General features: G+C 40.6%; 1 protein-coding gene across 3 annotated transcripts; it reads left to right on the forward strand.

Annotated features, from left to right (window-relative positions):
• Window positions 1-24,058, forward strand: LOC138198567 (guanine nucleotide-binding protein subunit beta-4). Of its 3 annotated transcripts, XM_069150025.1 has the most exons (12): window positions 1-117; window positions 5,606-5,687; window positions 11,648-11,830; window positions 12,215-12,253; window positions 12,720-12,826; window positions 13,688-13,702; window positions 15,044-15,107; window positions 15,853-16,015; window positions 16,663-16,729; window positions 17,014-17,215; window positions 17,782-17,998; window positions 18,490-24,058. In XM_069150025.1, exons 3-12 carry the CDS (start codon window positions 11,774-11,776, stop codon window positions 18,594-18,596), a joined length of 1,038 nt encoding a protein of 345 aa, XP_069006126.1. In that variant the 5' UTR covers window positions 1-117; window positions 5,606-5,687; window positions 11,648-11,773; the 3' UTR covers window positions 18,597-24,058. The 3 variants fall into 3 exon arrangements, with proteins under 3 accessions (XP_069006126.1, XP_069006125.1, XP_069006127.1); XM_069150024.1 differs by lacking the exon at window positions 1-117 and having other exon boundaries at window positions 5,487-5,687; XM_069150026.1 differs by lacking the exons at window positions 1-117; window positions 13,688-13,702 and having other exon boundaries at window positions 5,487-5,687.
• Window positions 24,059-24,677: the final 619 nt, after the last annotated feature.

Raw genomic sequence — 24,677 nt, forward strand, 5'->3', positions numbered from 1 at the left:
TCACTGCTGAAAGGAAGAACTGAAACCACAGCGCTCTGTGCGACTCATAATCCATGCCATTTAGGACGTATGCAGAAAACGCCCTCTTCCTCTGCTACTCATCTGCACTGGAGAAAGGTAGAAAAGCTTTGATTATTTTTTCTAAATGTAGAGTTTTTGGTGCACACTACGGTGCATGTGGTTTCATTCATCTGTGATGTTCTACCACAGCTACATCAGCACTGTCATGGAAAAAGAAATTAGATAACTTTTTATAAAAGCACAAACTAGCACATTCCTGCTGTTAGGAATATTATTTTTCAATAGATCATCAGAGGAACTGTGTCTTCAGCTCTGAAGTCTGCACTACCACCATAATTGAAATTAAAACAGAGATGGGTGTGGTACCTAAACAAACCTTTCTGCTACAACTTCAGAATTAACAGAGGAAACAATGTTAACTGAAACAATGTTTTGATTGTGCTTGGTTTTCAGGGAGGCAGCTAGGAGGTAATACACTGTTCTTATCTCGCGTTCAGAACCTGTGGTGCACCAAAATGTCAAGTAATAATAAATGTTAGCTCATGGTAATAAATTAATAATCATCTGATGCCATAGTGTTGCAGGGTGGCATTAGAACACCAGGGTTGGTCCTCACTTCCTTTAATTTTTTTTTCCCATACATGACTTGTGCGATTGACTTCTTAGGAAACCCAACAGCATGTCAGTTCATGCTTTGTGACCAAAATGTTAATAATCATCTGATGCCATAGTGTTGCAGGGTGGCATTAGAACACCAGGGTTGGTCCTCACTTCCTTTAATTTTTTTTTCCCATACATGACTTGTGCGATTGACTTCTTAGGAAACCCAACAGCATGTCAGTTCATGCTTTGTGTTGCTTATTCCACCCCTGATTTACAGAAGTGTCTGGGATTCCCCGGGACTCAAACACTCTCACTTCTTCTGTTTGCACATTTCCTCTAGAGCTTCTCCCTGAAACAAAGGCTAAGCTTCAGGCCTACTCATTCTCCACTTAATGGACTCCTTCATTTAGACGTTAATTGTGAAACCAATGCATTGACAGGATGCTTCAACAAGACACATTTCAGATGTTACATTTAAGGAACGTGGCTTTTCAGTGCTTGAATAGTCTTTCGGATATCAGATTCTTTGAACAATATTATGCAACAGGTAAGACTATTTTCCCTCCGATTGTGCAGTTAAGTTAAATTTGATTTAATTAAATTTGAAAAAGTTATACAAATACAAATTCATAATCATGACTTACTCTTAGATTTGTAGTGTCTTAGCAGTGTTACTCTGATAACTATAATAATGATTTTATCCATGTGTCCCACCCTGCACTCCAAAATGGACACCATGTAACTTCTCTATTGCATGTACGTGCTTTTGTCCCACTCTATCAATGTGGGTAGCAACAGTACTTGGCCTTTGCCTTCAGCAAACCTGAATCCACAATCGGTGTCCTGCTTGTCAATAGTGTGACTCCAACACAACATGAGAGGCATTATCACAGAAACGATGAGGGCTCTTGACCAAGCTGCCGCTGTGACCGTCTCTCATGGGCCAACAATAGCACCGAGATTAGACAAGAACCCGACACAGAGAAAGAGCAAACTGCTCATAGTTATGCTCGAGACTTAAGCGTAATCTGAAGGGATCATTTATGAGAACCTGAGCATGAATGTCGCTGTAGATCCTTGTTATGTGAGCAAGAAAGGACCTACTGGGGATGATGTCTGATGGGACAGATCTCTCTTTCTTTGGTTCAGATGAAGTAAGATGCTTTGCAGGTGGCCACACATGACTTCAGTGCAGATAGATGGAGGGTTTTTTCAAATTATTTTTAATCAGGAAACTGCAGCACATACTCCAATTTAAATACTATAGCAAAAAAAAAAGCATTACGTGTCCAATGAAGAAATCGTTCTTCAGCAGTGTTTGACTCAAGATGGATCATTTCACCATGCAGGGCCAGTCAAGCCCAAGCTGTGCCAGTCAGCAAGTAAAACCCTGAAACTGTCAACATCTATTTTCCTCATCACAGATAGCGAGAGAAAGAGAAGTGGTGGCGAGCTCAGCAAGGCACGCATATTTTAAGTCACTTTGCACTCTTCAAGAGGGCCCTATTTTCAATAATCCATTATGCATAGCAGCTCTGGCTCTCCCTGGTATTTCTCCTACCTTCTTGACGTCAGTTGCCATTTGTGAGGGTTACCCTGGCAACGGCCAGCCTCCCCGGGAGATGTCTGGTGGATAAGATGGCCCCGATAAAGCCTTTTAAGGTTCTACTGTTGCTACACCTTTTAATTGCTTTTGATACAGTGGACGTATTACATGGAGGTTGTCGGGGCGTGTCGCCACATGTGGGTAAAAAAAAAAACCTGGAAGGTGCAGATAAAAATTAAGGATTGAGAAACTGTTTCAGATTGACATCCCATTATCTCCATTTGATTTGATCACCCACGCATTGGAATCATTTTTGAGCAGTCCTGTGAAACTGAATTGGATATGATAGATTTATTTTTGGCCACAGTTTGCTCTACTCTTCTGTTACACAAAAGACACATGTGTACTACCCATTTTAGTAATGAGACATTGTCGTGATGATATGATATGTTATCATGCAGCTCAATGTGATGCCTTTGACCAATTAATGCATGTTTTGATGAGATAATATGGAAAGATCAGATATTATCCAGATTATTCATGTAAACCTTTAAACCCTAAAATTTCCTTTTGACTTGGAAGCTTGTCTGTAGACACGAGATAATACATTCAAATTTAATATGGCACCATGTGGTCTTTTTACATTCATGCAAAACATCAGCTGACAACAGCACAAAGAAAACTGTGTTAATAGTTTTGGGATGCTTTTTAGGCAGTAACAAAGGGACAGGTCAGCTCTTGTTGTTTCTCCGTAGCCTTAAAACCAACCTCATTCAAATTGTGTAAATCATCTTCATGACTGTTACTGTGCGTCAAGCTGTTATGTGCCCTACCCATACTGAATTTGCATCAATGCAAAAATGTCTTATTTGCTGGCAACAATACAGTTTGATACTGTACACGCTACCTGTTCCAGGCAGTAGGACGCTATTTATAGCCTCACCAACATGTGTGTCTTTCTTTTTTTTTTCAGACACCAGGCTATTGATGTGCTATTTTTACAGTGTCATTTTGCTCCCTCCCTTCGCTTTTCGTTGCCAAGCAATGGGCCAAGGAACCTGATTGGCCAAGGATGTGCTTTTGGACACAGTGACTGTGATTCTCAGCTGGCTAATTAATTCTGTCTTTTTGCTCACTACAGGCACAGAGCACATGAGTTGACTCCTTCTTATGTAGTGTTTTATTTTTCCTTGTACAATAAACCTGTGGTCCAAAAGGTTAAAAAATAGTATGACTCGTTGAGTTGTAGCGACATTGCAGCGGCATGATATCTACCATGTGCAATTAGTGCATTTGTTGAGCAACCTCTGCATGATCTCACAAAAACTTTAGGGTGACCTAGGATTATGTCAGCTGTACAACATGCTGTGGCAAAGCAGCACAGTCAGAAGGTCAACAGTGAGCACATTGGTACAGTCAGAATGACTGAACCATACATTTAACAATAACAGTAAAAACATTCAGTCATTGTCATTAAATCCTGTTAAGACTATAGTATCCTCAATGGAGGCAGATTTGTGGTTATAGTTTGACATGTCTCATCCAACTTCTCTAAACTGTATATATAAGAATTTACAGTCATATGCAGCGCTGACTGCATCGCAGTACATTGAAAAATAGTCCTTCTCTAAAAAAAAACAATCATCTCTGAATTTATGAATAACACACTGTATTTACAATACATTTTAATTTGATATTACCCTGTTTCCCTGTTGCACTAATGATCACTGTAAAAGGAAAAAAAACAATTCCCAGCTGCAGTAATGACAACATATGTCTCTGCTATCATGTTAATCCTAATCCTCATAATGTGTTTTGGGGGATGTTGGTCTGACACACCTAAACTACTGCTGTGTGTGTGAATTCAATTAGACTTAATCTGACCCCATGCCACTCCGAAAGGAAACCAAGGGCTGGGAAACTTTCATCTTCCCTACATTGATTATGGCTCATGCAGAGATATGGAAAAGCCTATCCCACTGCTCCCTTTCATTGGCCCCATTAAAAATTCATCCTGTCCTAATGGTGAGAGATCCTTTTCAATGAGCGCGCTGCAGGCCAACCATGGTGTGCCGGGGTGAGACTTGGCACAGCTGTCTCCTGGCACAAACCAAACCAGAGAGATGTGACTTTTGATGTTTAAAAAAAAAAAATATTAACTGATTAGTCTTCACTGTTTTGTCGTGTTACTAATTAAGCTATGTAAAAAATACATAGGCCTATTTCTTTAGTAAATTTCCGTGTCAGTTGTTTGTGCTATGAATATGTCATGAGCTCCACAAGCCTGTTATACAAACATTTCTTGTTTTGTCTAATCAATAGTTTAGATGTTCATATGTTCAAAAACTTCATTTAATGATGAAACTGATCGCTATTTGCAGCCCAGTCAATTCATTGTTTGGTGTAGACTATAAAATAATAATAAAAATGTCCATCACACTTTCACAGGGCCCAAGATAGCATCTTCAAAGTACCCAGAGATATTCAATTTACTATGACAGAAGAACGCTCACATTTAGAAAGCTAGAATTTGAGGAGATTTTGTGATAAAAGACTCAAATGATTAATCATTTATCAAGATCTTTGCGGGTTAATTTCCCTAATTTTACTAACTGACTCATCGGCTCATCATCTAAAGCAGATTTACTGTCTTAAACTTATTGAATAGCTGCAATATAACCACATTCGATTGAAATACGTTGTACTTATGGGGTATGCGAAACAAATATAAATAGAACACATATAGTCTTACACTAATGCTGAGAGGTGTCAAAGTACTGTCACAACTGGCAATAGACGGTGATGGTTGTTGACAGATAGGCTAACATTAATTCACTAAAAAATATGCTGCTGTACTTTCCACACCTCCATCTTTAATACTTAAACTGTATAGTGTAGTCAGGGCTCTTCGGGATTATCAACTGTGTTGGAATTTGAAGGAACAAAAAAGTGGAGATTGGCTTTGCAAAACCGTGGTGATGTCCATTTGAATCACTTCTACTACTGTCACAGATTTTATAAGTCTAATATTTGTTTCCTGTATCCCACTCGGTTCCTTTTTGTAGAGGGGGCTGACAGACGGTACCATTTCGCTCATAGGGTACACAGCCCACTTTTCGATAATTCCCATGCTCATAGATATGTTATTACTGATTATTTTGGAGTATTACGTTAAATATAAATACATTTTGTAAGGTTTTTTTTAATATTTTATAAGTAATTTTTCTGGCTGAAATATGATATATCAATCTCTCTGACATCGCGCACCCCTCAGCGTAGGCTGTTGCCATGTTCCCACTTTCATGGGTGTGGTGATTAGCCTGCTTGGTGAAAATTTTTAGTCAAATCCGAACCGAGGAGCGCTCGCTTCTGACCATTTAAACCGATTAAATTGTCTTAAAATTAACACAGCTGCCTTTGCGATTCCCCCCACAGCTGTTGCCATGATTGTCGTGTGAAAACGGATCGGTGTGACTTGGACTGGAAGGACGGACAGAGCCGAAACGCCTGCTTTCAGGTAAGGACGTGGAGTCTTGTCTTGATATTTTGGTAGCTTTTAGGCTATTTCCTGCTTTGCTCATGGCGGTTTTGTTTTTGTTTTATATTGAGGGTGAAATGCAAAAAAAAAAAAGAAAAAAAAAAAAAGAAAATCCGTGAGTTTGACATATTAAAGGCACTCTAAGCAAGTAGTGTATCCGTTAAATGAACTGTTCCCAGGCTACTTATTGCCTCGGTGCTGTTTTGTTGTTGTTGTTGTTGTTGTTGTTGTTGTTGTTTTTCTCTCCCTGCAAAGCCAAAGCTTTCCACTGCTTTAAATTCACTGCGATCCAACCACGGCCTTTTTACAGGCTGTTATAAACGAGTCCCAGGCGAAACTACAGGGGTTAAAACCTTTCACTTAGCAGGCATACAATCGTGTGTTCCCGCAGCACGATATCCTGGCGTAGACTTTTTCTTTTTTTTTTTTTCTTTTTTTTTTTCTTGTATATTAAATATACATGACAGTCTGCCTTCATCCGAGCATCAACTGGTAGCGTGACGGGGGGGGGGGGGGCGCCTCCTCCTGCAATGTGTTGCTCTTGTCAGGAATTTCTCTCCACCCGGAGACATTCACGCTGATTGTTAATACACTGCTCGTTTCCTGTCTGCCGTTGGCAGATAGTATGTGTGTGAAGTGTGACGTAACGGAAATCATATCTATTATCAATCTGCTGATTTTAAAACTCACCTTCATTTTTTTTTTTTTTTTTTTTAAATTAATTTTTTTGGTGCGTCTCCTAAAAATGTCGTGTTAATATCATTATAATATGGAAGCCTTTTTTCAACGGTAAATATAAAGTGGATATTATGTGCAGGCAGATAACATGAACTGTTCATTTTAAATAATTGAATAACGTTTTCTAATTTGACTGGTGTACAGTCTTTAAAGCCAAGGAAAGGCGCAACCACCGTTGTATCTGAAAACGTGTTAATAATTGAATAACCGTATAAGTCAGTGAATGTCTGGTTTCAGCTTGTCCAGGGTGAGGTTTTACTGCTTTTTATATCACTGTAAATTTAATTGTTTTGGACTGTTGCTTTGGGAAGTTGTCAGTGGCATATTGCAATATTTTATGAGGGTTTTATAGACTAAATGATTCATCAAAATTTTTTTTTTTTTTTTTTTTTTTTTTTTTTAAAGAATGAATTTAATCAACCAGTAATGAAAATAATCATGAGTTGCAGCCCTAAGTCTCAGGAAAGATATTTCATAGTAATCCTATAATCAAGAGAGTATGTAGTCTTTGAAATATGAGAATTATCAATGCGCTGTAGAGCTGGGTAATGGTTTATTCACAATATTAATAGCATTAGGGCTGCAACAAAAATTCATTGGCAGCTGTTTTGATAATTGATATTTAAATGCTAAAAATATTTTTTTATTTGTTTAATTCCAGCTTCTTAAATTCAACCGAACCTAACCCTGACCGGTTAATTAAGAAAATGATAATCAACAGATTAATCGATAATGATAATAATCGTTATTTGCAGCCGTGAATATTATTATGTATTGACTTTCAGTTCAGTTGTGTTGTAGTGATGTGGCCATATTATAGGACCATGTTGCAAAATCCTGTTTTCAGATCATTGATTCTGAACAAATTGTAAATAAATACTGAGGAAATGCTGGTTGGACGGCAAAACAGTGGAGCACCGTAATTGTAATTACACTAATTGGAATATTATGTGAATCAGCAAAAACCTAATGCAGTCCAATACCGCAACAAAAAAAATCCTAGCTTCATGAAGGTTGTAATGCTCATGAAATAGTTGTGTTGATTCACGTTCATATTGGAGGATGTAGTTTGTAGAGGTGTATCAGTAGTACCTCATTGATATAGATGTGTTGGTCAAAATAATAGAAACACCTGTCAGTATAATGTAATATAGTGCAATACAGTTAAAATTGTGATACTGACTTCAACTATTTTGCCCAGACCTAGTACACTGTTTGCTCAAACTCTATATTATCTGACTTCTGTGAGTCCAGCTGCATGCGACCTGTAGCACATTTTAGAACCTGTGTGGTAAAGGTAAAATGGTGAGGAAGTATTGGTGACTACATTGTGCGTAATTCTTGAACTGTCTGCTGTAGGTGGGGTGAAACCCTTCATCAAAATCGTTTATCCAGTCATCACACGTTCGTTCAGTGTTCCTGCTGCTTTGTTAACCAGTTCAGTGTTAAAATAGGCAAAATTATTACACAAATTCTATTCTTATGTTTTTAACCAAAAGACCTCTGTGTTGGTCCAAGCTAGTAGTGAGTCAGGTGATCTGTCCTCCATACCGCATATTCTCTAAGCCGTTTCTTATGAGCTCCTAAGTATTGACACATAAAGACCACAATGTGAGCATGCATCTGATGAGAACAAGGACATGTGGCCTCTCAACTTATGGGAATCTTGTCAGGTATTTCCTCCATTCTCCAGATGTTTGAACTAGTCAGCAGGTTACCAGAACAAGTTTACACCTGGTGGCGCTGCCCTGCTGCATTCTTCATTTTCACTCGCCAAACTTAAATGAGTTTCATTCAGAGTTGATGTAAACCAGGGGAAAATGCAAGTCATGAAATGAGTTTGAGTCACGCAAAAGAAGTTGTGTAAAATCCCTGCAAAAGGGAATACATGCTTCTAACTAACAGAAAATTATTTTAACGGTGATAAATATGAATATTTTACTGTTGGCACTGGTGTAAAGTGTTCAACAGCAGCCATGTTGCAAGAATTTGTCCAGACCTGGCCGTTCATAAGTTCCTTAACCTCCTGTTGTGGCTGCTGCTCTGATTGTTCACAATTCGGGTAGATGTGTTTCTACTGTAAGTGACCAAGCGGACACTCCCACTACAATACATTTAGGTTTATTCAGAAATATGTCATGTTTGATGTGATGTCAATCTTCTGTGATCCTGTTTCTGGAGTTCCCTTGTTGCAGTCAGCAGTAACTAACACTGAATCAACAGTATCTCCCGTCACAAATATATTGTGTTCAAGCTCCTCTATGAGAACGTGAGACCACACTGAGCTCTACTGTGAAGAAGTTAAGATCTCTCTTTCTTCGTCCCTGTTTGTGAGACAGGTTATGGTGTGAGATTGAAAATGAAAGTTTGAAAAATAGTGCTACGTGTGTTTGCCTCACCCATGATAAACGCACGCCCATTGTCAATCTTGATTAAAGTTTAATCATAAAAAGGTTCAATAGCAGCCAATAAATGTGGTCTGTAAAATGGTGAAGATGGTTTCAATTTTTTTCAAATCCAAAAATACTGTTTTAAAATCAGTGAAAGCTGAAAAACAGCCTAACAAAGGTAAAAGGTTTGTCTTTTTTGATTACTCTTTGGTAATTTATACATTTTCTGTTGTTCAAATAATCATTCAGCAAATAATTTAGTTCTTCTTCTGGCCATACATCTGCCACATTTCTAGATTTTATATATTGTGGGCTCTATATTGTAATCTTTCTGGCCATTTTTATAATTTATTTTCTGCTCTGTTTATTTCATCGTTTATTGTGGAGCCCTTTGTGAACTGTTTCGATGAGTGCTCAAGTCGTCACTGATTACATTTTCAAGTTGATGATGATGGTATACATTACCTGCCAATCATGGTTGATTGATACATGAGTGATGAATTATTAAATTAAAGGCACTGGGGTTTTATAGTTAAGCAGAGCCACTTGTTTGCGCGTTGTCATTTTGATTTTTTGCCAATGCAGCACAAACATGAAGTGAAATTGAAGCATGTCTTTGCTGCTCATTTTATTACCTGGTGATATTCATATTCCAACATTTACAAGAATGTATCCACGTCCATTTCAGGCTAACAAATGCCTGAGATTTACAGAAGATAAATATCACTATGTGGAGCATTTATAAAGTTGGTCAAAGACCTTAAGAGTGTGGCTATTTCTGCCTGTGTGTCTAGAACTTCCACAAATTTATGGATGGATGGATGGATGGAGGGCCAGGTGCTTGGATGTTGTCAGTACGGCACAGCACTAGCAACTTTGGCCTCCCATGGCAGTTGGGTCGCAGAGACCCAACTGTGGTGGTGCCAAGCAGCCCTATCTACTGTAGCTGGCAGCCACATACTAAACAATGGGCAGCTCCAGCACACAGCTCCGCCTTTGTCGCCCCTGATCCTGTGCCATGCTCTGGGCCTTTGTTGGCCCGGCTGGCTGGTTGCATGACTCAAGTCGCACAACTGGAGAAAAGCCACACAGTCGCTGAGGTTTACGACTATGAAACGTTAAAGGGCAACTTTATCTGGCCCTTTTCCAGGGATCATATTTACCAGTATGGCTGTTTCTTTTGGCTGTCCATATGGTTGCTTACAATTCTTCTACTGAGGGTCCTGTTTTGGTTCCTAAATGACTTATGTTGAGTGTCAGAAAGCGAGCAGGTCTATCCATGTGGGACTACCATAAATCTGTGCCATGGATTGCCTAAAATAAATACAAATTGTCTAAAAATGATGAAGTGTCCAAATACAATATGTTTTTCAGCGTTATGGTCATTTGCATTACTTCCCACGCCATCTCTCTGGTGCTCCGTTGCATTTTATGACACAAGCTTTGGGCTGAAAACATTGATCGAAAATATTTAGCAGCGTGTTGAAGATCACATTGGTTGTTTTGGTGGTCGACAAGGCGCTCTGTGTGACGTGGCAGATATCAGATCGGACAGTATAATGGATCCCGGGCAGTCGTTGAGCAGTAGCTCATCACAGCCAAGCTGACGCTGAGAGCCTCTCTTCATGGGGGTTGCGTCAGCCAGAGGAGGGAGTGACGTCACTCCTAGGCAACTGAAAGCATTGCAATGCCTTGTTACTGTCAAAGACCCTACTTGGCTGAGACACGAGTCCATGATGAGCAGTCAAGGACATCCTCTCTTGTGTCAATGGAGCGGAGGCACAATGGCTAAAACTAACTGAACTGGGAAAGGGTAGCTCCGTAACCAGATAAATCTACAGTCCTAAAAAAAAGGCAATCTGGGCAGCATGAATATTACATCACTGTCTTAGTTGTTGTTTGTAAAATAAGTTTTTTAATTTTTTTTTTTTTTCAAATTACTTTTATGAAATAAGTAATTCATTTCAGCTCATGGTTAAAGACTCTGCAAAAATGAAGCCCAAACATCCTCCTCCTGATGGTTTCCTGTGAAGAGGAAGGGCTGAACTCAGTCTAATTGTTGAATTATAGAAAATGCAACTGAAAATTTAATCTGGGATGGTTCGACTTCTGAACAGCAGACTGTAAAACAGCCGGAAAATGAGGGGGCGGGGGGGTTGGGGGGGGGGGTGGATGTGTGTGCATGTGGGGGGCGCCGACCAAACATTTCTGAGGAGACTCTTAAGTGCTCTGTGACCCACATTTACACTCCCCAAGGTAAAGGAAGTGGCAGCCTACACACACACACACACACACACACACGCGTATGCATGTAGTGTACAAACAGATGCTTAATCTGACACTTAACCCAGACACGCATTCAGATAAATGCTGGCTCAATGTATACACTCACTAATAAATATATGCACTTTTTTTTTTTTTTTTTTTTCTCTCTCTCTCTCTCTCTCTCACTTGGACATATTGTCTAACAAACCATCCAGATCTGTACACACAGCAGGTTCACATTCAACACGCAGACACACACGGCTGCGGGCCGAGCAAACAGCGCAATGCAACCACACAAAAGGCTGATTGAGCGAGGAAAGGTCAGAGCCGGGCTCAGATGGCCTTTTGAACCACACCGAGGGTGTTTGAAGAGCCAGACCACCCTCCGAGCTGCCACCCCAGGCCCACCCGTCCCCACCCCTTGCAGCACCCTCCTCTCTGATCTGAACCCAAACAGGATACCCATGTTTGTCAGATGGAAGTGTTTCCATCCTTTGCTGTCCATCTGCCTGTTGAACTCATAGTATTTCTGTCTCTGTCTCGCAGGTGTCAGCTGCCAAAGCGCGTGTGTGTGTGTGTGGGTGAGCGTGTGTGCGTGAAGGCACGTGTGTGCTTCCTCAGCCCAGTCAGTATTCGGAGCGCAGTGTGTCCTGAACACATCACAGAGGGACAATGAGTGAGCTGGAACAGTTGCGGCAGGAAGCCGAGCAACTACGCAATCAGATCCGGGTACGGCAACATTTTGTCTGCATGTGTTTTGTTTTTGTTGTTGTGTGTGTGATTTGTGCACGTGTGTGCGTCGCATGTCTGCTCACTGCAAGCCGTGATTCGCACAGTTTCAGATGAGACGGTGACACGTATAACTCGTCAGTCAGCCATCCTCGTGCAGAAATTCGATTCTGGGAACTGACCTGTGAATGTTGGTTACTGCTGTGTTATTATTCTGTGACTGCTGACATATTCAGCTTCTGTCATTGGTAATGAATCATGGCACGTTCCAACGCTTGTAAAAGCACATTTTGCAGTGTTCATTTGCGTCACGGTTTGCAGTGCAGTGACTGTATATACTGTCCCTGGCAACATGATTATTATGGCTTTTGTTTTGTTTTGCAGGATGCCAGGAAAGCCTGCAGTGACTCCACTCTGTCACAGGTAAGACTTTTGTGTATGGGTTAAGTTTCTTTCCAGTTGTAAAATATCACATGATACTTTTTTTTCCCGCTGTGCGTTCATACAACTATGCTTGTATGCCATTGAGTTCGCAGTTCTAGGGCCAAACATGTCCGCAAAATACTTCTATGCATTGACCCATTTACTAGTCCATTAATTAGTTTTCGTTGGTTTCCTAGTTTTAGCCACCTGTAACCAGATTCCAAGTCAAATGATAAAAAAATAAATATATGTACATATTTATAATAAATAATCAAATTAAGAGTTTCAAAATAGATAGTGTTCTTTAACTGCATATAGATATTTCACAAGCGTCATGATTATTCATCACTGATTATTGTTGAGTGACGTTGGCTGGTTTTCGCAGCCTCAGCTCGTGTCCAGTGGTAATAAATGTGTGCGTGGACCTTGAGCGTAGCTGCTGACGCTTCTTCCTGTGTTTTGGCAGATCACAGCTGGTCTGGACTCAGTGGGCCGGATACAGATGAGGACGCGACGCACTCTCAGGGGCCACCTGGCCAAGATCTATGCAATGCACTGGGGGAGTGACTCCAGGTAATGTAGATGTAGATGTAAAGAGCACAACTATTACTCGCGTTTTTTTCCCTCTTGGTCTGATTTTATTTTTTACAAATTTATTATAGGCTTGGCCATCATTTATCTTATTTGTGGTTATTTGTTTAATGCTTTTTTGTAATTTTTTCTTTATGTAAATTGACAAATAGCAGCAGAAAATGTTTACTTTAGTTTCTGGGAATGTTGGGAGTCCTTAAAGACGTGAAGGCTTTAGTTTCAAACACTTTTTTTTTTTTTTTTGCAGTAGTGGGTAAAGGTTTGGCGTTATCTTCTGTTTGTGTGTTGGTATTTTCTTCAGATTTCGCTTGTGTGCTCAGTTTAAATTCATGTCGTCTCCAAGTGTTTCTTATTTTGTCTAAGTAAAAAGCACAAAAATTTGAACAGTGCTGCTGGCATATGTTGAATTCTGCACTGTCAGTGACAGCATGGCAGCTGTTAACACCACAAGGTGTATGTCGGTGTAATGCGACTGGCAGCTGACCATCTACAGATTCAGCCAAACATAGACGCACCATTAGAATGCGCATATTAAAAAGTAAAGTCACTGGCCACATACTGGTTTAATGTCTGCCCCCAAAAGTGGCCTTTAATTGTTTTAATTTCTTACATAGCTAATTATACAGAGAACCAGTTCTTTGTAGTCCATTACAAGTGGATTATTAGTATCTACACTATGCAGTGTAGCAAAAATACATACTGAAAGAATTGTGTACAACACAGAGGTTCACAATATCTTTTATCCCTGGTGTTAAAAGCTTTTATGTACGTGTTTAATATGTGTGTGTCACTCTTTACCTTTCTCTCTGTCCATCTGTCTCCCAATGCAATGCACTGGGGCAGTGACGGCAGTCCCAGGTGTGGGGCTATACTACTATCCGTACTACTATTACTACTGCCACCACTACTACTATTCTACTAATATGACTAATACCACCATAAATAACTGTCACTACCGCCACCTCCACTACTACTGTACATCTGTCTAAGTGCCAGCACTGTTTCGCACACTCACTATGAGCACAGTAATAAATACTGCTAGACACAGAGACAGACAGCCACCACAGCATATGTCATATTTCCTTAAAGATGCGGTTTGTAAGCTATTTCTCCTGATTGGACTGCAGCTGTGGCTGCACGCATTCAATTCAAGCTCACAAACTGCTTTTTTAATTGTTTGCTGCAAGTATGAGCACCGAGAATCATCAGTCCAGATTGCATTTCCTCCTAACTATGCATGCAGTGCACTACTCTTGAGCCATACACTGGAAGATGAGGTAGTTAAAAAGGTGGTTCTGCTTCTGCAGGTAAAGTTTTGTAGATTTACGGAATACATAAATCATGCACATCTTTTTTTTCCCAAGCAAACCGTTTTCTCTATTTTCACCCCTCAAACCGGCTCTTAAGTGTAACATGTGTTTTATTATATGGCTAAATACTGGTATTACCGGTAGCTGATGTTCAATCTGGATTTTTCTGGTGTGTGTGTGTGTGTGGGTGTACATGTGCGCATGGTTGTGCCCGGTACCCTCTGGGTGACCCTGCAGGAGGCCAGTGTTTATTTTGTATACAGCCAATGACATTTGAGCGTGATAGCTCTCCTTTTGATTGTAGCACAGCACCATCAAACCACTTCCTGTCCTTGGAGAGATGGAAACACCCAGTCAGGATGGGAGGGAGGGGTTCCAGCTGTTTCTGCATCTGCACCATCTACAACTCTCACTCCCGTCATCTCTGTTTCTAACTCGGCCTTCTCCCGTCTTCCTATTGTTGCTGTCCCCTCTCGCTGCCCCACCTCAGCTTCTTTCGAGTGCTTTCTCCAACCCGCGAGGCTTCCACCTCCCACTCGACAGTAGGGACTTTTACATAACCGGGGTAATGAATATTACATAGAGTCGGACATTTGAAAGCGGCTTCCCTGAATGAGGAGGCTTCCACCAGGAGAGGGAGGAAAAGGGAAAGTGCAGGGAAATGCGTACTGACATGGAGAGAGAGAGAGAGCGAGAGGAGTAGGAAGCTCACGCTGAATGCTTTCTGACCGAGCACCTTGTAATCACTCAGGCTGACAGTACAGCACAGTAGTTTATAGGGTGGCTGCCTCTCATTGCTTTTAAAGAACCAGGTGCATGTAGCTTAGATTATGTGGGTTCTTCAACATACGAGTCTGGTGTCATGCTGCTCTTCTTAACTTGTTACCAGGTTACTTGTCAGTGCCTCGCAAGATGGAAAGCTAATCATCTGGGACAGCTACACAACAAATAAGGTGAGATTAATATTTTATTATGATGGATTTTTGTAAAGTGTGTACAAGCACAGCTGCAATAAAAAAATTCCACCCATTGTTGAGAAAATTTAAGAGTCAAACCTCTGCTGCTTCCATCCAGATTTTCACTGACTCTAGTCGCTGACTTTTGGATTAGAGAGATGTTTCGAAGCTGATATCAACTCTGCACATGTTCCTTGCAAGCTATCATTTTTTTTTTTTTTTTTTTTTTATGGACTGGGTCTTTTAAGCAACATATGCTTACAAATATATTCAGAAAAGAGACAAGTCACCAACATCATCCAATTTTGTTTATCACCGAAAAATAATTTACAAGTTACATTTACCTCTTGGCTTACTTTTTTGATACCATATGAACTTCTGTAGATAAAATGTAGAAAGATGCTGCTTGTCCCAAACACACACCACAGCTTGTACTGTCCTGTTGCACTGCATGTGAATGTTCTGTTGGTTTTCCATCATCTGTGCCATGGTGTTACTATATTACCACTTTTGCAACATTGCTACTTCCAACTAACGGAAGAATGCACCCTTTCGTTTCTCCGACGTGCGGAGGAAGAGGCAGAATTCTGTCAGATGATCATTTTAAAAGTGATCACGCGGCCTTTCCGATTTACAGCCATTAATTGATCTCGTCCTCAAAGCCCTGTATAACCGAAAGCGCTATCCTTAACTTATTTATCGTATCAAATAAAGAAACGACTCCAACTGTCCTCGTACGCAGATGCATGCCATCCCCCTGCGCTCTTCCTGGGTGATGACGTGCGCCTACGCCCCCTCTGGGAACTATGTGGCCTGCGGAGGTCTGGACAACATCTGCTCCATATACAGCCTGAAGACCCGCGAAGGCAACGTGCGCGTCACCCGAGAGCTACCAGGACACACAGGTAGGCTCGGCGCCAGTAAAACAAAAAGAGCCACAACAGAACCACAGCATGTTTATTATGTTTTCTTTTTTTTTTTATCTAATTTGTTCCCATATGATACAGTAACTTGACGACTGCCCTCCAGCATGTTTGATTTGGCTAATACTGTAAATGGTACGCTTAATATTAACTCGCCGTACTTTCAAACCTGTTTCCTAGTTTCCAATGGATTTCATGACCTCTTGCAGTTTCTGGTGCGACCACCTGCCTTCTTACTTTTTTTTTTTTTTTTTTAATATGGTTAAAAAAAAAAAAAAAAAAAAGGGCTTTAGAAAATTCAAAAATATATTTCAGAAATTACAGTGTCACTTGTCTTCTTGTGGAGAGAAAATATAGTTTTGTTCTTCTGTGTTGTTCATGCCTTTGGCATTGCTGTATTACAATACTAGTGGAGCCAAAGAGATTGAATGTCCCTGTAGACCAGTGTTTGATAAACAGGCCTCTATTATCCTAAAAATACAGGCACATTTTTCAAAACCAGGCGTCCCCTCCCCCAGAAAAAAAATGTGACTCCTCGTTAAAATTCCATCACGACGGGGCACAGTTTGACACTCAGAAGGCATCGCAGCATCCTCCTTATCTGATGTGGAACCTCTGTTTATTTCCAGGTTATTTGTCCTGCTGTCGTTTCTTGGATGACAACCAGATACTAACCAGCTCCGGAGACACCACCTGGTGAGCAACCTCCATACCTAAAACCATTAAGCTCTCTACATGACGGAAGTATCCTATCGATACTGTTGTTTTCATGCAGCAACGTAAACTGAAGGTTCTCCAAACTTTATAAAAATGTCAAGAGTTTATCTCTAATTTACATCCTCTTATCCTCACTGTCCTATTCTCACGTTGTCACACAGCATCATGGTTCAGTACCTAATAATTGCACCAAAATTGCAATAGTCCACCGATTTGTTGATGCCGACTCGTCCCTAACCACTGCTTCCCTCTCTCTCTTGCAGTGCATTGTGGGATATAGAGACAGGCCAGCAGGCCACCAACTTCACTGGCCACACAGGCGACGTGATGAGCTTGTCTCTAAGCCCGGACTACAAGACTTTTGTGTCGGGAGCCTGCGACGCCACTTCCAAGCTGTGGGACATCCGTGATGGAATGTGCAGGCAGTCGTTCACCGGCCACGTGTCCGACATCAACGCCGTCACTGTAAGTACTGGACCTTCTCCTTCCACTTTTAATGCTTCAAGTAGTAAACGGTAATCAACCATTACTCGAATGATATAAATTGGATTCAAATGTTGTTGTTGAGACCTTTTTGAGTTTAAAGGTCTTTATTTGACAGTAGTAATTTGTATAATCATGAGTTTCAGGGGACGTCAGTCTGGAAACTTAAAAAAAAACTAAAAAAAAACCTGTTTGTGTTTGTTTTGTCGGGCAAACTAAAATTGCTTTCTTATCTTTTTATCGCAGTAAACACAATTAGGGGATGCGTGATAACATTAGTATACAGTATGTCATTTAACTACATGTTGGTCATCATCCTTCCTCTTCTACAAGTTTCACTAATGTCATTGTGTTCCTTTTAAATCAGGACAACCTTATTAGTTTCACGATCTTTTGTTGGCCCTGGACGGTCTGTAAAGATGTGTCGAAAATAAGAACATCTCGAGAGAAAGATTCTCCGCAGAGACGCAACTCTTTATTTCAAAGGCACGATATGATCCAACAGCACTTTACTTGCGTCTGCTTGATGTAAATTCTTTCCCCTGCAGTTTTTCCCCAACGGGAATGCCTTTGGCACTGGCTCAGATGACGCCACCTGCAGGCTGTTTGACCTCCGTGCCGACCAGGAGTTGATGATGTACAGCCACGACAACATCATCTGTGGCATCACCTCTGTGGCGTTCTCCAAGAGCGGCCGCCTGCTCCTAGCCGGCTACGATGACTTCAACTGCAACGTCTGGGACACTCTGAAAGGGGAGCGTGCAGGTAACTGACGTCTTAAGTCCGGTTACGGGTTCTCTTAATTTTTAGGTGACGCGTGAGGTGACTTTTCTTTTTTTTTTTTCTTTTTTTTTTTTTTGGTTTAAAGAATTATTTAGCCGGTGTAAATAACTGAGCAACGTCTCGTGTCAAAACAATTGACCAAAAAAAACGGCAAATTCTGTCATTGGAAGCAGAGAATGTTTGACATTGCTGCTTGGAAAACTAAGGAATAAATGATTAGCCCGCTGGTTGCTGGTTATTTTTCTGTTGCTCAACTAATAGATTCAGCTCCAACATATAACCAAAGCTGCATCCTAGAATAGAAATGACCAGTATGAGGGCCTGTGAAGTATTTGCTGATCGAAGTGATTTCTGAGTAATTCATGATCTTCTAAATCATGGTTTTCAGTTATGCTTAAATGGCCCTCGACTTTGGGATGCAGATTTTCTTTTAACCAACACAAGACTCGGGGTTTGTTTTCTTTGCTCTGCAGGCGTGCTAGCAGGCCACGACAACAGAGTGAGCTGCTTAGGAGTGACAGAAGACGGCATGGCTGTTGCCACCGGCTCCTGGGACAGTTTCCTTCGGATCTGGAATTAAACAAACCTTTTGCTTGTTGTACTCGATCACTGCCCGCCAACTTCCCTCCTGCGACCCCACCCTACGTATCCCAACTCATCTGCTGGACTGGACCCGAGGAGTGCACACTGTGTCAGCTGAAATCTCCTTAACACGCCCCCAGCTCTCATCTCTGCCGGTGACCTGCCCACCTGTGAGAAAGTACCAACTGTTTCTAACTAGAATTTTTTTTTTTTTTTTTTTTTTTTCACCCCAACTATTACACAGCAACAAAAATAAGAACCTTTTTCGTAGATTTGTCCAATCGAAGATAAAAAAAAAAAAAAAAAAAGAAGAAAAAAAAAAAGTTTTGAAAAACTTAAATATAAATAAATAGAAGATTTTGCTCTTATACCAATTCTTTTGTAGGGGGCACTAAAGAGCGTCTTTTACCATGACTAACAGCAAACAGGGTTAGCGTCAGTGTGTAATGTGTAAATGTATATATAAAGATGGTATATATGTATAGCATTATGTGTGTATATATGCATCATATATGCATATATAATGTGTATGTATATATTTTTGTAGTTTATTTCCCAGCCTTGAATTTTTTTTTGTTGTTGTTTTTTTTTTTTCAATTTAGGGTGTTATATTTAATTTTAAATGGACACATTCATAGTTCTACATAATGCAACAGAATCATTTATTTCATCCTGTGTGAGTACAAGATTGAATGTCAGACAATTTAGGCAAAGCAAATAATTTTACCTGAAAACTTTATAAAGTTTCCAAAATCTCTCGTACCTGCTTAATTAGTCGAACCCAAAATATCTAGGATATAGCATGTACACCAAACATGTAATTTGGCCCAACTAAACTCACATTCTTCATTTGTATGTGTTTTAGGGTTACAGGCATCCTGTACCTGTAAACGTTTCGTTTATGTGAAAGATGGCTGTGATTTTTATTTTGTATTTTTTTTTCAAACAATATGACCCCGAGCATTCCTCACCGCAGTCATTTGTTTTGGACGGAAACTGTCAGATGTCTGTGGTTGTGATTTAGAGATAGAACTTCAAAACCAACAAGGAGTCCTTGTACGTTTTTAGTCTGGATCCGGCTTTTACTCCGAAGTAGAAACTGGAGACTTTTTTAGGCTAAGAGAGAAAACTTGATTTTATTGGAGGCCCTGCCTTTGCCTCATACTCGAGTGGACTGTGGTTTCAAAACATCAGATGCTAAATATCTGAAGACCACATCCGTGCAAACCATCTGCAGTGTGATATGATTGGTAATGGTCCTGATCAGAGGTCATTATCTCCCCACCTCCTGTGGGCTAGAGAGTCTACATGAGGATCTCATGTTGCCCCGCAAATGACACTGATATAGAGAAGTGCACCACAAACAGACATCTTCACCCCAAGAAGAAGCCGTTCTCCACCTGCGAGCCTGTAACGGCACGAGGCCTGTGAAGACAAACGGAAAAGCGACGCCGGCCATTATGTGAGGATCTTTTTAAAGGAGCTCCTCATCAGGATCCCGAAGGACAACAGTGAGTCTCTGATGACGGGAGAAAAGAGGAAGACGGAAAGAAAGATGTCTGTCAGAGCTCATGTCATTTTGATCTTTTTGCTTTCCAAATGAAGGATCACAGAGTCCTTTTTTTATTGTCAACAAGGCGTGAATTGAGTGACTGCATGGAACTGAAATCACGGTAGCCACTCTAGAATCACACCAGTGCCACCACAAGCCTGTTAAAAACAACAACAACAACAACAACAACAACAACAACAACAAAAAAAGGAAGAAAACCAAGAAAAAAGTGTTTGTTTAAAAAAAAAAAAAAAAAAAAAAAGGGTTTAACATGTTCAGCATTTTTTTTTTTCCCTCACCAAAAACATGTTATGAACTGTTAAATATTGCTAGTGAAGAAAGTACACTTAGTAGAGAGCTAGAAATGCACTCACATACTGTAGTACAAATGTAAACCATCGAGCACATGTGACTTATTTACCCATAGAAGTGGTATTTCTCATTTTGAGTATTTTCTGCGTCGTGCATCTTCCATTATTTTGGCTGCTCAGAAGGCTTCATTTTAAAAACAAAACACGCACGCAACGTGTGTGAGTTGGACCTATCCATCAGCTGTCTCCGGTGCCTATCTCTAAATATAAATATTTGACCCACGGGGGGAGGAGCTGGATAAAGGGAGGGTTTGTGCGCCTGTGAGATGTGGCACTATTGTGTCTCCATTCTGCCTTACGAAACCATTCATAATAGAAGGTAATACTAGCATTGACTGCAGTAATGTTTCTCTCTTACTATTCCTTTTTACACACTGATCAATAAGACAGATTGCCTGTTTTTTTTGTTTTTTTTTGCTTTTTCCCAATAGAAGCGCATTCTAATACTAGTGAACACTAAAAAAAAAAAAAAGCATGCTTACAGAAACCCACCGCGAACACATGCAGCTCCATACTGCTTCTTAAAGCAAGTGTTTTACACCACTTTTTATACAACTCTGCTTTCTACTACTACTACTACCACCGTACAGTTTGTAGTATTTATTAAGTCTCAAACAGCTATCAATGAAAACCCCTCTTTGGCATAACGTAATTCTAGTGACCTATTTTTTTTATTTTTTTTTTTTACGTTACAGCTGCTTTTCCTGCATTCGCATTAAATGAATCCATCTTGGGAGAATGTTAAAAATAACGGTTATTCTTTTTAGCCTCAGAATACCTTTTGAAGTGTGTAGAATGTGCTATGTATTGCATATCAGTGTTGAGGTGTGTGTATGTATATATGTGTGTGTGTGTGTGTGTGTGTGTGTGTGTGTGTGTGTCAGGGGAGGGGGTAAATTTGCTGATGTGTGTGGATAACCTATAGATCTAAGTGTTACTTCCTCATTTGTGCCAATGTTATCCACAGACCCTGAGCTGTGAACTGAAAACTAGTCGGTGTGACAAAAAAAACAACAACAACAACAACACAAAACAAATACGTTCGCTCACTTGACTCGAGTGCCGGCCTTCTCCTTCTCCATCAGATGAAGTCACACCAGTACCTGATCTTTTTAAAGCCAGTGTGTTGTCTGATCAAACAGGTCGACTGCTGACATCTGACGACCGGTTTTTTTGTATCCCGAAGTGTCGTTAAACTGACGCTGCTCATTAGACTCGAGTTTCCATTTCAGTCAGTGGACAGCGTATGTTCATGCGTCTGCGGATGAAGATGACAGAATGACGGACTTACAGTGTGCATTTAAAGGAACAGTCCGACATTTTGCCAAACGTTCACTTTCTGCTGGTCAGAGGAGATAAGTGGGGAATATTTGGCTGTGCGCGGTCATTTGTTGGCTTTGGACAAAGACCGGGAACTATTTAACACGTAACGTGTCGTTTTGTTGAACGGAAGCTGAAGTGTCAAGTTCTCAAGTTCACTCAACTCAAGTTCTCCTGATTGTTTCTTGGTAACCCGTTTGTGCTGCCCTGCAACTAGTCTGGTGTGCGCGATTGCTGGCAGGGTGCTGTTTTGCAGATGTTACTTTGGATAAGTTATGATTTGAAAATAACACGATTCAGTCTTTAAACCAGGTGGAAAAAAAAAAAAAGCTGAGGTGCCTGACAACAATTTGACGCCGTTCACTTTCGCGCAGTTTCCAGGCCCCGTTTCAGAAATTGTGACCTCCATCATAACGTGCTCCTGTACCCGGCGATTTAAAGTAATAATCTCAAAAGATTTAAGTCACTGTCTGTTACCTGGTGAGGCATGGCAATGGCGACGGAGTGCATCTCCAGCATTACAAACGGAATGAGCTGGACGTCCGTGGTGACGTCCCCGGGTCAAATCCTGAGCAGCGCGCAGTTAGTGACGTGTTTTTCACCCGTCAGCATTGGTCTATCCAACAGAGAATGCAGGCGGAGCTGACGCCACCGCCTCGCCCTGCAGCTCACTTGCGGTGTGAAGCAGCATACCTGCCAGCTGACTGACATCTGTTTGGATCTCTGGGAAGTGAAATCCAAAAACTGCAATTACCTCTTAAACGCCGCAGGAGTCGCCAAAGAGAACACAACGTCAATGTACAGATTGTTTCGTTAGAAAGGGAAGAGGCTGCTTCCAGTAAGTCTTAGGCACCTGGCATTTGTCTCACCTTCCTTAAAGATTCAAATGGAAACAAGAAAAATGTTGAAGAGTTGGCAGAATCAAATCAGAGTGTCAACATTTCAGGTCATCAGAAAATGTGCTCAAAAAACTGAACAAATATACGTAGCATCTAAATATGGTCAGGTATTCTGCCCTTTTTTTTTTTTTTTTTTTCTTACCCGAGTGAATAACATTAACTACAACACCAACTAATTCAAAGTAACATCCTTGCTACAGCACCACCTACAGTCGCATTTTGATAGTCACAGAATATTTTAACACTTGCAGCTAGCATTGTCCTCCTGTTATTAAACAGACCGATGTGAGAGGGGTATCGAGCTTCTCATCTGAAATGTCCCTGCCAGGAAGTGAATATCTCCCAAAATGTAGAACTATCCCATTAAATCTGCCATGTTTTCACTCTCATATTCCATCATGAGCTTTGTGAAATAAAAATCAAAACAAAACACCACAGCCCTTAACAGCTGAAAAAAAAAAAAAAAAAAAAAAAAAAAAAAGGGGATTGTCCGTATTCCTGACGGTGGAATTCAGAAGGCAGCCATTTTGTCCCTCTGTGTAATTCAGCAGTATTAGCAGCTGGAAACGAGAATAGTAACACTTATATGTGCCTGTGCAGTTCACTCATGCAAGTAGTGCCGTTAACTCATGAATAAAAAAAAAAAGGTGCTTGACTTCATTTAAGTTCACACTATTGTTGTATTTAGCGGAAGTCTTTTCCAGTTTAGCCCCTGAACTACACAACGTCCGATGCATTTAAGGTCGAAGAAGCAGAAACTTCAATCTGACTTGTGTTAATTAGCAGAGCAGTAACTTGTTGCAGTGTATGAGATGAGTAAATGTCACTGCTGCACAAGTCCAGGCAGTATTTTTTTGGTGACTGTGTTTTTGCGTGAACCCTCCGGTTTAATTTGAACACAAAAAAAAGTTGTAGTTTCTGATGAACACACAACAAAGGAGGGAAATCTATTGTGTGACACCCCCACCACTTGAGTTGGTTGCATCACATGACCACCACCACCACAGCACCATCACAAAGTAATGCACTGCCCTTTGACTCTGCAACCTACTGTTCTGACATTTTATTTCTTTCTGTTTGGTTTGATTTTATTTATTGTTTTATGTTCTAAGCCAGTAAAGACCAGGGACTTGGTGCCATGATAATTCTCTTACAGTGCTATTGTGTGAAATTATAATCACTTGTTATGGAATAATTTTTATAGTCTTTTTCACACCAGACCTTTTTTTTTGTATTTGTACAGTGGCTTGGTGATACTGATATGTTGCCATGAGTTATTGTAACCAATAAAAAAAAAAAAAAAGCTTTTAACCAAGAATTCTGGTTGATCTTCTTTACTTATTTGCCAACACTTGTGCTGCATTCGATTTGTCCACTTGTCCACTAGATAGCACACCACCTCGCGAACAAGTGGACGATCTGAATGCAGCATCGCCTTTTAACTATTTGAGAAAATGGGCCCCTGCTTCTTTCACCTGAAACGATAAGCAAAGCTGGCAAAAACATGTCTGTGTTGTTCGCTTTGGCACTCTATATTGAAACTATGAACTCAATAAAGGTGTTCAGAAGAGCTAGCTTTGCACAAAGAGCTATTTTACAGTTAAGACATGCATGTTAAAATGTATTTACGAAAATAATGTTGAAAAACTCGCACTCTTGCGCGTCTGCACTGATCCAGCGGGTTGAGGCCGCCGGCTGCCCGACGTGCAGCACTCGAGGGTCTGCATATTATTCCCCCTTGCAGTTTTTTTTGTTTTTTTTTCTCGATTTTGTTCGTTATTCTTTTTTTTTTTTTTAAATTGCCTTTTTTTTGGGCGGCTTTAACACTCATGAAAAACTCATGAAAGTTGGTGCCCGACGCAAGTTTCGCGAGGTTTGGAGCATCGTTTGACCTTAAACATCAACTTCCTGTGTCACGGCGAAACATCACACTCGGC

Source organism: Embiotoca jacksoni, unplaced genomic scaffold, assembly GCF_022577435.1.
Source record: "Embiotoca jacksoni isolate LCO1_2020_lvr unplaced genomic scaffold, fEmbJac1.0.p SCAF_16, whole genome shotgun sequence".
NCBI lineage: Eukaryota > Metazoa > Chordata > Actinopteri > Embiotocidae > Embiotoca > Embiotoca jacksoni.

What these genes read in the sequence shown, in the direction of transcription:
- LOC138198567 (XM_069150025.1), top strand. Translation starts at nt 11,774, where the DNA reads ATGAGTGAGCTGGAACAGTTGCGGCAGGAAGCCGAGCAACTACGCAAT. An exon ending in AACTACGCAATCAGATCCGG is followed by an intron (nt 11,831 to 12,214) that starts GTACGGCAACAT and finishes TTTGTTTTGCAG; the next exon opens with GATGCCAGGAAAGCCTGCAG. An exon ending in TCTGAAAGGGGAGCGTGCAG is followed by an intron (nt 17,999 to 18,489) that starts GTAACTGACGTC and finishes TTTGCTCTGCAG; the next exon opens with GCGTGCTAGCAGGCCACGAC.